A 14986-nucleotide genomic window follows, 5' to 3' on the forward strand; every position below is an offset into this window, starting at 1 on the left:
GGGTCTGCTTCAGCTTCCAGCAAAATCACAGAAGTCTTTACAGAGCCTAAGTTGCAAAATTTGTGTCTAAATGCTTTACCTTCTCAAAAATGTCAGGATTTTAAATCAATAGAGAGCAGAACTGTCTGCCAGCTGGTTCCCTCCCATAATATTCTCTTGCCCCTCCTATATAATACACATTGCTATTTCATCTCCCTAATTAGGGGGTGGAGCACCGTGGTCTGAAATGTATTTCATCTGTGCTTAAAGCTGGTGAAAGGTTCTGCACAGCACAGGCATCACTAGAAGCTCCCAAACATCACCGGCAGCTTCTGCACCACACGGTGGCACTGAAGATCGAGGAACTGCAGCCTGCACCGTCTCTTGCAGGCCATAAACTACAACATCCTCCCCTTCCCAGAGGGAGGCTGGGGGAGAAATGTGCTCCAGGGAATGCAGGAGGGAAGCCCTCAGTTGGCAGCAGCAGCCTGGGCCTGCTGGGGTTGGCAGGGCAGCCCACAGGGAAGGCAGCACAAGGGATGCCACTGGGGAAACCGTTCTCCTTCCCACAGGCTGGGCTCTTTGTGGTAAGGTCTCTGCAGCTGCCTCTGGATGAGGTGAGGAACCAGACATTTTCTCAGGGGCTGTTCTGACATCTCCTAACGCCACTTCTCTGTGGGTACTGCAGGCTGGGCCAGCTCCGGCTTCCTGCTGTTGTTCAGGGCCTTCTATTTTACCACAAAAATCAAGACCACAGAAGAGAATTTGCTGCAGTCTATTGCTCTTCTGCAAGAGTAGAAAACTCAATGCCATTTTAACTTAATGCCTGTGGTGCAGCAGCCAGTCAGTGAAGTGAGGGCTTGCTAAAGACTTACTGATTAATCTGGTTATCATCACCAATACCAGCTCCAATTTGCATCTCACCTGCCCATGCTGCTGACAACAAAACAGTTCCTGCTTTCCATTATCTGTGCAAGTCAGTCACCTCAGCATGAGCAAAGCTACAAAGGCAAGTGTAAACTGTTTCTTATTCCAATTCTTTTCCCCATAGCAGAACAAATGCCTCAAGACAATGTAAGAGAATAAGAATTTTACAGAGAGAGCAATAGTTCAAGCATTACCTCTATATTACAGCTATAATCACTCATCTGACTTGACTCACAGTCCTACAGTGTACTGAATTCTCTGCACACAGGGTATTCCAGTGCAATAAGGTTCAGATGTTAGTATCAACCACAGCCAGAGCAAAACAAAACCTTTTTTTTTTTTTTTTCCTGTTAGACCTGTGCTTATAAAGCCTCACCCCTCACACTCCTGGGATCATGTGGGAATGAGCTCCATATGCTCATGGGCACAAATCCAGCAGCCAGTCTTCACTGGGAAAGAGCTCTACAATGCTACAGGATCTAAACCCTCTCTGTACCTCTTTTGCTGCCAAGTGTGTGGCACACTGCAGACAATGGAACTGAACATGAGGGCTGTGACAAAGGAGAAGAGAACCAGGTAGATGAGGCCTTCCACTCCATCATAGCAGAAGCCTGTCAGAGCCTGGATGTAATCCTGCAGAGGGAAAGAAGCAGAGTTTCCTGATCACCACAGAGTAAACATTGAGCTCTAACTCAAAAACCCTTCTCCAGAATACACTCCTAGAGACACTGCATAATATAATTTATATTATTTCATATATAAATATATTTAATTTATATAAATTAGAGAATATTTCTATTTTAATTTCAGGGACTCAAGTGCTTTTTATAAATGATCTAAGCCTTGTTTCCCCTCACAAAGACCAGCTTGGATTTAGACACAGAAATATTTCCAACCGCCCACGATAAGACTTTAAGAGGAGCAAAAATAAACAGCCAAGACAAACTTATCCGCCCAACTGAAGATATAATATTTTTCATTAAGCCTTTCAACTCCCTCACAATGTCCCATGCCCAAGAACAGAAGCATGAACTGTCTGTGTCTCTGCCTTTAGAAAGGCACTGAGGACAACAGCAAGGCCATGCTACACTGCTCTAAGGCACTGCACTCCATGGCAAAGTGGAGCATGGAAAAATTTATAACAAAAAAAAATATAATAAAAGTTATTTGCTATGCACAAAAAACCCAAACCTGAAGGCCTCTATGGCTGCAGTTTGTAGATGTATGAAGACGTTACCTAGCTTCCTGTGTTGATCTTTAAACTCAAAGCTAACTTGATCCAAAATCTCATTCCCCTTTCTGCTAGAATCAATAAGTAAAAAGCTGTTGTAAACTTCCACCAGAGATTTGGAGCTCCAAACTAATACAGGCTCTATACTCCCTTTGTTCTTTCTCAGCTCAAGCCCAGTTACCAAGAACTCACCAAATGCAGACTCCGACAGTCTACTAAAGCTGTCAGCTGCTGCAAGTTGATCTCTGTTGAATTCAAAACCTCCTGGATCCGAGTAAGATACTCCTGCAAACAACAAGCCAGTGATTAGTGCAAGGGAATGCTTAGCAGGAGCTGATCCTGGGTTCTGTATAAAATTGTGGGAAGCCACAAAGAAAAGGGAGAGCAAACTTGAGGAGAGTTACCTTGGAGGTGGGGTGCTCCTTGCTCGCTGACCTCATGAGTTCCGACACATCATCCTGCATTTCTACCAAAGCCTTGTGACTTCCTGACAGCTTCTGCTCAACACAAAACATGCAATGTTTCAGCAGTTCAGGCCACATGGACCAACATCTCCTGGGAAAAGACTGAAATCCTATTTCCCAAATACTGAAGCATCATCTGTAAGAATGGTACTAGTTAAAGATGTCCCAGCTGACATGAGTGCAGCTGCAATAGGGTTAAGTTTGACTTTTAGCAAACTGGAAGAAGTACAGACAGAAAGAAGAGAAGGGAAGAACCAAAAGGGAAAAAAAAACCCAAAAAACACAAACCCATAAACAAAGAGCAAAATACATACACAAAAATGTACACACAGCTGGGGCTGGCTCTAGGACAAAAGGGAAGGAGAAAGAAAAGACAAAAAGCACTCAAGTTCTCACCACAGAACACAGCTGGATTTTTCTACTAAATCAGATGGATGAAAAAGATATAATGTTAACAGTAGAAGTTGTTTGCATTAGGGTGCAGTCTTCATGTCCCTTTAAAGCACCATGAGAATTCCACATGCAATAGCATGTCAGGGAGTACACAGAGAAATGCAACAGATGGCAGAGGTGCATCAAACCACAGCCTGAAGTGTTCCTTACCCCACCCTTTAAAACAGAGGAAGACAACATTTAAAAAAAATCCTAAATATAAACGGTGAAGCAGCTGGTGTCTGCCAAATGGTGGGTGGTGTGGGCCTGTTCTGGCCTCTGATGCATACGACAAAGTTTGGAATGGGCCCAGGTGCTGTTCTTCTGCCCCCACACAAAAGAATAGTGACTCACATTTATACTTCAAGATAAATCCCTTGGATGTTCAAAGGTTTGCAAGAGGCATCTGTGAAAAACACTCCTTCACCCACAGAAGCGACTGCATTTTGGGAGTGGAGTGTAACCACTGTTTAACCCAAAAGAACCTTCAAGAAGAGATTCAGAACAGGAGTTACAGGGTTTCCCATGCTGGCATTAATTGTGCTGTGTCTCCACATTGCTGCTCTTTAGACAAGTGCCTTGTAAACAGAGGTACCACCAACAAAGCCATGGCTCTCACCACATTACACACAGGCCCTTCTAAGGGGGTGTCCTGGACCTGAAGCTGTGCAAGTAGTGGTGAAGTTGGAAAAAACTTCTCACTAAATCACAGTGGCATCTCCTGCACAGCTGGGAAGTAGCTGCCAAAGCTTTTCCAACAGCCAGAGCACTCCCTAAAGCAAACACCAAACACTCCCTGAAGTGCTGCTGGCACCAGGAGCGCTTAACCTGCACCCTGCAGGGTGAGGAGACCCAGGGCTGGAAGGGGTAAGGGTGCTTGCACTCACCTGCTGGAAAGGGTTGGGGTACCCAGCACTACAGGTCATGTAATAACGGAGAGTCTCTGTCAAGACACAAAAGAAGAAAGTCAGGCCAGATTCATCTGGCTTTGCAGTATGGGTCTGCTCCACTGAAAGTTCGATGAACACAGTGGAAGTTTTATTCAGAAGTTGGCACTATCCATCACGTAAACCTAAGACAAGACATCAGTCTAGGACAAGTTCAACTACAGTACAGTGAAGACAAACTTCCAGCTAAGACTGTTACTGTGCTCTGCTAACAACATCATTTGTTTCCAGGCTTGAAGACACAGCTGCGTTCCTCTTCATTCAAACCAGCCTGGTGCCCTCATGAGCCCTCTACAACACTACATCAACTGCCAGCACACACAAATGACAAACACCAGGCTTTCCCCTGCCATCCTCAATAATGTTATCAAAGAAGGAAGCTCTGAAAGACTTGATCATCCAAATGCCTATAGATTATTCCTCAAACATTTACAGTTCCTCTTCAGATAAATATGAGCATGCCAGCTCAGCAAAATAAAGAGTGATGTTGGTGTGGTAAAGACTACAAAAGCCTTAAAACACACAAACCCTCTGCATTCCCCCCTCCACCAGCATCTTTTCCTCCATTTTTTTTAAACTTCTATGACTTTCAGTAATACACATTCCAGGCTGCACAGCTATTCTGATGAGTCCCAACTCAGGATTCAGTAAAAGGCACAACCAGAAGCAAGCAGAGCCCTGAAGGAAGCAGACCTGTCTGTATCCTGACTCTGCCATACTTCCCATAAATATTGAATGCACCTTTCGGCAAGGCAGCACGCTGGAGACCGAGTGCTACAGCACAGCCTGTCAGCCCCTGTGTGCTGGCAATGCAACCTGACAGCTGTTATTTATAATTCATTAGCCTACTCTGGGGCAGCTCCTGCCAGCTGCTCCATCTCCCTCCTACCGACTCTTTCTCTGGGACGACTTACATCTCCCCAGCCAAGCCTCTGAACAGCAATTAGCAAATTCTGGGCAGACAGGAGGGCAGCAAGAACTGCTCTGTGCCTCACTTTGGGCAGGCCACAGAAGGGACTGTCCACAAGTACTGAGCCAAGGAGAGGGCTGCTCCTCCCCGGCTCATAAATCACACACAATGGCTGTGTGAAAACGGATTAAAACACACCTGCACTGAGAGAACAGCAGCAGCAGCCCACAGCATCACACATGGTGACCCAAAGGAGCTTGGTGATCTTGTCACCTATTTATTTTAAACCAAAAAACCACTAAAAGTTTCTCTTAAGCTCCCAAGCTTACATCACCTTTTTAAGTGCAATAAGTTGCATGACACACTGCTAATGCAGAGCTCTAGAAATGTTTCTTAAGGGTCTTCTGGATCGTCCCTGGTGGGCAGATTAGAGATGAGAGCTTCTGATATCATAGTTTGCAGCTTGTAAGCTCAGGATAAAGCTTGCTGGTTACAAGTGAAGCAAAAAGTAGTACAGTGAAATAAGTGCTTGCCTTGCTTCACCCTGGAAGGCAGGATCAGCAAGGATTCACTGTGGTAGCACTGGTTTGCTGCTGACAACTGTGACACTCCACATAAAACATGCTTCCCAAAATGGCACAGCCGTCAGGAGCAGCTTTCCCCTGCACTGAACCCGAGCTGTGGTGCTCTAAATCTACAACAGGCAGTGAAGCTGCTGCCTTCAGGTCATCCTGTACTGCAAAGCCTGGAAATTAGGAGGTCCCCTGCCCCCATGCCATCAGGAAGAGAGGAAGGAGCAGGAGACACCTTCACCTCTTTTAAATCTGGTGGAAGTTATCCTGCACATCACCAAATCTCATATTTCTGACCAGAAAACAGCTACACTAATCCATCCTTTGCACTTTGCTAACAGCTCCAGGCAATTTCTTACTATAATTATCTTTCTGGTGCATTTTCCTCTCAAGGAAAATTCCTAAAGGTTGATCTGATTTTTGAAGCTGGCCTTTAGGCAATCTAGTTCATAGCAGAAGGGTTAGGCAGGGTCACATCTGCAGCTGCCCATGCCTGCTGTTGCTAGCAGCAATCCTCCTGACTCGCTCTTGGTGCACGGGCATTGTAGGAGCAGAAGGCAAGGAAGGGAACTACCTAAAATGCTTTATTTTTGCAAAGTCTGTTTTTCCTGGAAAGGAAAGTAGAGCTTCCTACTAAAGACAGCTTCAGCTGCTAGAACTACTTACTGCTTCTGCAACCATGGAGACCTACTACTTACTTCAAAGCCCAGCCAAAATGCAAAAATGGTATTATGCACCTGCCAAAAGGCAATGAGGTCTGTAGAGAGCAATGAGAAAAAATTATCCTAGTTCCAAAAAAAAACTCTCACACCTAGAACAGCTTTTCCCAGCTCTTCTTCATCTCTAATTGAACATTCTCTTAGCAGTGCTCATTTTGCCTATACACCCAGATGAGGCTGTCTCTGTGGGTTCAATCATCAGAGAAAGCACCTGTGGTGTCAAAGGAAGGCAACTCTTTTGGCTGCAGTTTCTTGCCCAGGTAATGTTCTCCATCAGGAGTTTTGTTTCCTCAAGGCACCAGTCTGACAGCAAAGGGAGGTATCTGCATAATATTTAGTTTCTCTGATACATCCTATTCTTGTATTGGTAAAAGCAAAGAGCTTGTAACTGTCCCATTTAACCTCCACTCAAAGCTTTCTGCTAATCAGGAGTCAAACAACACCAGGCAGGAAAACAGCTTCTCAATGCCAGCATCAGCTCAGCAGGACTCTCAAGAGCACTTCTTTGGGCAAACTTTTTCCTGCAGTGTGCTCTGAGCTCAGGTAATAACTGTGCAGACAGCACTGCCCCACCTGAGGTTTTGTCCTGGTCTTACTTTGGAGAGGAGACAGAGGTGGTGATGGTGTCAGTCCTTTGGCTGGTTCAGCTCTGGGTTTCTAGGATGAGACTCCATCAGTGGGAGGCTGGGCACGACAAGAACCCTTCCTGCTCATACCTGAGCAGCTCAGCCTCAGCATCCAGCCTGAGCAGCTCGGCTGGACCGCAGCTAAAAGGCTCCATTATCCATCCCCTGAGGTTCACAGCTCCCTTGGATGAAGAGAGTGGCTGTTCACCACTCTTCTGCTAAGAGAATCTGGAGAAAGCTCTTCCTGTTGTTTAGACAGATTGTGCCTTTTTATTTAATTTTATGCAACAAGTCATCTGATAATAACATAATATCAGTGAAAAAGAATGGGACTAGAAGATGGCCTCCTGCTTTGAAAATAAACATCTTGGCTGCACCAAGTCTTTTTACTAGCAGCAGGAGCTGATTATACAGGCACTGTTCAATTCCATTGGCTTTATCCCAGTTAATGAATACAGGGTGAGTTAGGCACATACATCAGCCTCTTCTGCAAAATTATTTAAGTATTTCCCTCTCTCAGAAATCTGCATTAAAGTTCTTTGCCTCCCTTTTCTCCCCCCATCATTTTTTAATGCAGCACATTTTATCTATGAAACAAGAACATCTCTTCTTCAGCTAAAAAAACATGACAGTAATAATGCACTTAATCAGATTATTCTCAGCTCCATTAATTCCATTTAAATTTGAAAACAGCAGTTAATACATAAACAAGAATATTAACATACTAGTTGCCCAGTATTCAACTCAAGTTATTTTTCTGTGAAAACTACAACCACCAGCAGCAAACACACATTGCAAATAATGATGACTCAATCCCAGCCTGAATGTCAGAGCATAGAGAACCTTACAATACATTGTATGTAACAACAGCAACCAAAAATAGTGATTAAAGAGAAAAATGGACCCAGCACTACCCAAGCCTCTTAGGATTGCTTGTTGGTTCTTATATCCTTAGAATTAGATGGCAGCCCCCAGCCCAGCAGGCCAGACCCCAGCACTGGCCAGAAGCAGACACCTCTCAGCCCAACTTCAGCTGAAGTGATTCTCACAGCAAATGTGATTCCTGCATCTGTGATAACTCCCCATGGATTCTTCTTCCATGATCTAGCTGAGCCCCTCCAGCCACTCACACTCTCTTTTAGTGTGTCTATGCTGCTGTTAGAGTTGGAGAACATCATCCAAAGAGCAGAGACAGCAACCCAGAGAGCATAAAGCACTAGAAGCAGGGGCTTTCAAACAGGGCCTCTTCCTCTGAGAGGACAGCATCGATGCTGGCTCCCAGCTGACTGTCCTTGTCTCCTGGAGCTCATCACTCTCACACATATGGCTCAGCTGATCACAAAGCAGCTGCTACAATCTGCAGCCAAGGGATACTAACACTTATTCCAGACTTTTAAAGAGGTTTTATTTGGATTAAAGTGTAATTCACACACTGCAGTCCTCATGTCATCATTTTTCTTCCTGCTCAGATGCATGGGAAGATCTCAACATTGGGGACCAAGAACCATTTCCATAACTTCCTGATCATAAACTATGACACAACAGTGAAAACCCGCATGGGAAGACAGAAGATTCAATCATCTCCCAACCAGCTACCTGGTGCAATGGCAGGCTCAGAAGCTGGACAGCTTTCCTTCTGGAGAAAGGAGAAGGTGCTCACCAATGCTCCAGGGTGCATGGCAGCAGGAGCTGACACACTCAGTGCCCATGGAGGGGTCATCCTTCCAACCCAGGCCTGGGGCAGCACCTGCTCCTCCTCCTCCTCCTCAGCGCTTCCCTTAGAGCCATTCCCTGTTATTTATGGAGCTTTAACAAATGTTATGTGGTGGTGCTGCAGGAGCAGAGCCTGTTTGCCCCAGGGGAGCCAACTGTCCCTGCTGGGGAATGCGGGAGGAGGGATGGAATGTCAGCCCTGCACTCCCTGTTAGCCTCCAAACGAACGAGACTGATCAATGGAAAACCACAGGAGCCCAGCAGACCAGGACAACTGGAATGGAGAAGCAGCACAAAGGGGCCTTTCTTTAGCTTCCCAGGGTCAATCTAATTGTTACCAAACACGCTCCAGAGCTAATCTGGGTTACCAAATTATCACAGCACACAGCTGGCAGCAGCATCACATATTTCCCCTTGGCCTCACTGACCCATTTGCCTCCTTGAAGAATCAGGGACCCAGCCAGGCACCTGAAGCTGCATCTTTGTCACCTTCACAGCCAAGAGAGGATTTTCATCTTATGCTAAACACTCATTCTCTTCCCTCACTACATTTCTTTGTTGCCAAGAGAGCTGCCTGGCACTATCATCTCCTTCCCACAAAACCAATACATAAGGGACTCCAAAAATAAGATGTAGGGTTGCAATATTAACCTGTACATATTCTTTTATACCACATTCTGCCTCCAGACATTCATGTTTTTTATTGTTTCCAATCCCTGTACCCTCAGCCATAGCTACATACCTAATTTCCTACCGGTTGCATAGTGTAAGACAGCATTTAGCTAAGCACAGACCTTCTGCACACACAGCAGAAGTTCTCTGGTTCCACCAAATCAGAACCAGAAAAAACACAAGTCACTCCTTTTACAAATCAATGTCATTGCCTGCTTCTGTTTTACTAAACACTGAGCTACATAAAGGAACTATTGGGGGAGAGAAGGCAGGGGGAAAAAAGTTAACTCTGTAAACTAATCAGCAGACTCAGTCCTAAAAATACTTTTCCTTTCCAGCATTACTGTATCTCTGCTGGTAGGCACCCAATCACCTCTTTGTTAAAAAAATGATGGTTCTGAATGCCATCTTTGCCCCACTGAGGTTCAAATTGGAGGCACCCCTCACCTCACCAACCACTTCAGTCTAAATTTGGAGCAACAAAACCCAAATATATCAGTGCTTCAGCTGGAAGCCACTGCAATGCAGGCACATGCTTTAAGTGGAAAAGAATACACAAAGCAGTCAAAATACTGCATTTATGATGGAAAGGGAAATTCATACTTCTTTGTGGCTGCTTCCATTCACCCTTCAAAGAGGCTACTATTTACAGCCACCATTAAGAGAAAAAATTATATATAAACTGTTGATAACAGATATAAAAATAGGTATGCTAGATTCAGGAATACAGACCCAAGAGCAAGTTTTAAAAATGACAACTCAAACTGCACACTGCTACTGCCACACTTCTGTCACTCAGGGAGGAGAACAAGACTCAAGAGTGCTACATTTAAAGCAAAATAATCCAATAATCCAGGGACTTCTGTTATTCCATTTTATCAGCTATTTCCACCTAAGGGTCAAGGCAGGAGAAAGGTTCTGCAGGTGGTTCTGATGCACACATGCACACTTCTGACCAGAGTGCTGTTTTTCCAGAGCTCCACAAATTTTGTTTCCCACTGTATTGCAGCTCCTCTGTTTCAAACACAGCCTAAAATTCTCGGTCACTGCTCCTGTGTGACAGCTGGAGCTGCAGAACCCCGTGCCAAAGCCAGTCCCAGCACTCACCAGCACTGAGCACTGCATTCTCTTCAACCACTTTGGAGACATAAGCATCGGGGTTGATACAGAAGTCACTGGAGCCCTGGATAGATGGAAGACAAAAGGCAAAAGGAATATCAAAGCACACCAGCATCAAAGAGCAGTTGAGCCAGGTTAACATCAGGGAACTCTCTATTTTAGGGCTGTTTCAGATGCTGAAGTCTCTCATCACCACCCCCAGCAGCACTGCTTTACACAACCACAGCAGTGCTGGAGCACGAGCTACCACACCACGGAGAAGGAGCAGCTCTGGACTTTTCCTAGATGGAAGCTGCTAGGACAGTTACTTAGATCTCTATAATCAGAATACAGGACATGCTGTAAAACAAGCCCAGCACAACATTGATCTGGTGTCTGCTAAACCTGCAGCAAAGGGTGGATGGGATTTGGATGTGAGCCACTTACCACAGCGACAGCCAGCTCCAGGCCCAGGGATCCCCAGCTGACAATCAGGGCAAACACCCCAAGCAAGCACACCCTGTGGGAGACAGACAGATGGCAGATGTAGCAGCTCTGATTTCAAGCCGTTCCTTTCACAAGATGTATTATTTGGAGTCCAAAGCAATTACCAAACCCAAGAAATTATCAAGCACTGACTGTATGTTCAGATAAACAATCCTGTTTTAGATGTCATGGACAGCAGCAACCAGAGAAGTTCATATCCAGCTGTTGGTTACTGCATTACCTGCCCTAGAGCTACAGGGGAAGAGAGAAGTGGGGAAGTGAAGTATTATCCTGCTTCTAGCAGGGAAACCAAAGGCACAAAGACACAGAGGTGGCTGTAAGGGAGGCAGATTGGCAGGAGGTTGACTACAGTCCCATCACTTTCGCTGTTCCCAATCTGGACCTCATTTTCCATGTCCAAAGACACCCAAAGAAAAATATGCAGAATAAAGAAAACTCCACAAAAACCATACTGATCCAAAACTGCAGAAATCTCTCCCATGTCTATAATAAATGAGGTTTTTGGGTGTAAGCACTATATGGCTACAGATGGTGGGAGGGAACACAGCCCCTGTTAGGACACCTTGGTTCCAAGCTGGTGCACCTGAACAGCACCCAAGCATCCCATACAGCACCAGGAGAGAGACAGTCACCTGCAGGGAAACAGCTTGGAACTACAGTTCAGGTGCCTAGCACTGCCACGTGAGCCCACCTCTGCACAGATTTCAAGTCCTGTTCTGACTGAGCTGGACCTCATTACTGACAGGAAGAGTGGGACCTGTCTGCTGTCAAGCAGACACAAGGCAGAGAGATGACAGAGCAGCGCTCTCAGTGACATTCAGGAGCACACACTCATGGAAAAGGCTTTGCACTTCCCAGCCAGCACATTAACTCTTCACCCTTGCTGTCAGAATGAGTGGTAGAGATATTTAGGCTATAATGCTCCTCAACTCCCTCAGGTACAGGGCTGCAGACTAATAAGCAGTTTCATTTTATCTGTTTCTATCTTCAAAGTAAAGAGACACTGGCTTGCTCTCTTAGGGATGCTTTTTCCCTCAAGCTTTGAAACATAAGTAGATCCCTTCCCACCCACACCCTGAACAATACAAAAACCTGTTCATAACCAAGACATTCTTTATTCAAACCTAGTACAACCATCTCTGTGAGGAAGGGACATATCTTTTTTCTGCTACATTTGTCTCACTGAATACCAGAGCTTTTAAAAAAAATAAACCTGTGGGTCTCCATTTAAAAAAAAAACCCTATCCCTCAGTTTACTAACTTATTTTAATTCCAGACAAATCCTATTCTGTGAATGGATCTATGCCTCATCTTGCAGAAGGAAGGGAGTTTCACCAGACTGACATCTGCGCTGCACTCTGAAACAAGACACTAAAGACTTTATTATGCCTTTTCCAAATGGATGCAAAAATTATCAGCCATGGATCAGCAAGGTTCTGTGGCTTTATGACATAAGGACAACACAGCTTGGTGCCTCCAGCTGAGCATGTTAATCAATAAGACACATTTGTTGTTTTACTTTAAATGAAGATGACTGGGTCAGTAACTGATTGCTTGGCTAAAAGAGCTAAAACTGGCATTTCACCATCTTGCCTGGCTGTGATACACTTGTTTCTTTATGCCATGTGCTCCCTTTAGGGAATGCCTCAATATGAACTTCTGGCTAACAGGGAATGAGATTCTAATTTAAACCCTGGGTTTGCCATCTGTGCATACACTTGGACTTTTGTCTGTATAACCTGCCAGGTATGAAATCATCTGGTAAATAATCAATCTGGATACACATTCCAATTATTAATGGCATCACCACGAACCAGGATAAACCCTTGGCCATGTCAGTTATCAAACTGTCACTGTGTTTATGATACCAGGACCTTTGCCAAATATGCCAAGCCACGAGATGGGGAGAGGAGGAGTTTTTTTCCTGTAATGGGGCATTTTCAGTGCTTTTGAGAAACAGACATGCATTAACATTGCAGTACCATGGCAACAAGACTCCTTCTCATAACAGTGCAAACCATTGCTTGTTCTCAGTTTAATGTTTCCTCAGGTGTGACAGCCCCAGGTAAGAAGAGCAGATAGTGGCACACAAGGCAATGCTGCAGGTTGTGTAGACACGTGCAGTGCTTATCATCAATTAACAAACGCCTTCCCAACTGCAGAGAATTAAGGGGAGATTTTTAAAGCCTGTAATTTTAAGGAAGGATGTTCACATTATTATCTCCCAGCAAATGGAGGATTCCAATGCCAGCCTGTGGAAAGCAGACAGCCTGGGTGAGCCCCTCACCTTTGATGAGAAGGCAGTGAACACCAACAGCCTTGCATTTTATAGCTCAAGAACCTCCCTGGGAACATCTCTTGTATGAAGCCCTAGCTATTTCCACAGAGCTACACCCTACAATGTCTCTCTACTCAGAGGCAAATGTAAGATGTTCAGTTTCAGATGTCCCTGATATCAACAGGTAAAAGTTCCCACTAGCAGGCACTTGCATTCAGCTGACTTCCCTTATGCCTTGTCCCCAGGTCAAGACTTACCCCATAAGAATGGCCCTGGAGTTTCTGATGAGCCCAAAGAGCACCAGCAAACATATCAGGACATTAAAGAGGAGCAGGCCCAGGTATCCCAGCCACCTGCAGCAAACAAAAACACGGTCTGCAAAGGAAAACTGCTGTGTAAAAAGCACAGATAAAAAAAACTGTTGTGATTTCTGGGAAAACATAGTCCTTCTCTTCTCCAAAACCACCTCCAGAGAGCTCTGGGTATTTGTAGGATTGGAAGCTGAGGCAGGTAAAAGCCTCACACAACACGCTCAGTGCAAACAGCTGTTGAGAAATGAGACTGCTAGTGTGATGTTCTATGAACTGGTCATCACCAGAGGAAGAAAAGGCATTGCAGCTTCTTGAACTTCCTAGATATTTGTCAGGAAATGCTTCAGTTATTTATTCCACATGTTTGGCCAGAGATTTTCTTTTGTGGAATACAACTGATGCAGCCTTATTTAATATGTTTAATAAAAAGGAATGTTGGGCTGTGGTATTAACTTCCAGAACTAGTGTCATTTTCTACTTTATTTAATGTCTTCTTTATGCACTTATTAGGACTGAGTAGAAGCTATATCTGGGGCTGTTTTTTTCCCCAGTGCTAGAACACAAACTGCAGATTTTGTATGTTTTGTATATTTCTCATTAGTTGGCAATAAAGAGACTTAAGAAAAAAAAAGCTGTGCATTTTGATTTAAACTGGACGCAGTCCTGCTGTAAGAAACAAATCAGCTCTGTGGGCCAAGAGCACCTGCAGCAATGTACAGAGCCTTTGGCTCAGCCACCCAGGACATGCACATAATTTTTGCAAAACAGGCCAAAGCAGATGCTACAACCACTACACTACAGCTACACACCTGTACCAGTCATAGAGGTCAATCTGGATTGCCAGCTCCTCCAGAGACAGCTCATCATTCTTCCAAAAGGGGATCTCAGTTGTTTGCCTGACCAGATCATCCAAGAGACTTTGCAGTTTCTGGACAATATGCAGGTAGTCTGTCTGCTTCTTGAACATCTCCTCTAGGACAAGCAAATTTGGTTCCACTGTTTGGTTCAGGGCCACTGCAGTGTCCAGTACCTATAGTATGGGAAAGAAAAAGGGGGATAAACAAATTTTTTAAAAAAATTAAAGTACAGGAAACCAAGGAAGTTAAGGGGAATTCATTCTTATTAGCAAGTCATGGACAGCTTCCAGATTACCAGTCCTCTGTCTTAAGAGGCTCAGACTGCTTACCCCTCAAAAGCAACTTAAAAGCATCTACAAGGGAGATTGCTTGCAAGCAGTCCAGTGATGGCACCTCAGCTGAGCCTCACCACATGCACACATTTTGCAGCCCTCAGGGCTGCAGTACGATACCATGAAATTAGAGATTGCACAGGAACAGGCAATGGTACCAAAATGCTACATTTTACTAAGATTTGTCTGCTTTGGCCTGCCTCCTCTTCCGGGTGTGGAAGAGAGAGCTGATCACAAGCTGTTTTTAAACCTAGCAAAGAGAAGACTTCACTTAACAAGCTGTGGCGCTTCGTTATTTTTAGAAGAGCGGAAGAAATCACCCCGCCACTAATGGAAATTTTAGCACATCTCCAAGCCCAGATATGAAGAGAAAACAGGAAGAGGCACAGGCACAGCCGGATTCAGGAGGAG

At 44.8% G+C, this 14986-nt stretch overlaps 1 protein-coding gene across 3 annotated transcripts in view; it reads right to left on the reverse strand.

Moving 5' to 3' along the window:
- Positions 1-14986, reverse strand: part of TTYH3 (tweety family member 3) — a 74043-nt gene that overhangs the window by 14708 nt on the left and 44349 nt on the right. For all 3 annotated transcript variants that reach the window (XM_058849499.1, XM_058849502.1, XM_058849500.1), the window contains exons 4-11: positions 14196-14416; positions 13333-13428; positions 10738-10810; positions 10300-10375; positions 3921-3976; positions 2542-2634; positions 2330-2422; positions 1403-1539 (exon numbers count right to left, since the gene is read on the reverse strand). In XM_058849499.1, the coding sequence (XP_058705482.1) occupies positions 1403-1539; positions 2330-2422; positions 2542-2634; positions 3921-3976; positions 10300-10375; positions 10738-10810; positions 13333-13428; positions 14196-14416 (845 nt within the window). The remainder of the gene's footprint in view (positions 1-1402; positions 1540-2329; positions 2423-2541; positions 2635-3920; positions 3977-10299; positions 10376-10737; positions 10811-13332; positions 13429-14195; positions 14417-14986) is intronic.

The sequence above is a fragment of the Poecile atricapillus genome, chromosome 14, assembly GCF_030490865.1.
Source record: "Poecile atricapillus isolate bPoeAtr1 chromosome 14, bPoeAtr1.hap1, whole genome shotgun sequence".
NCBI classification, from domain to species: domain Eukaryota; kingdom Metazoa; phylum Chordata; class Aves; order Passeriformes; family Paridae; genus Poecile; species Poecile atricapillus.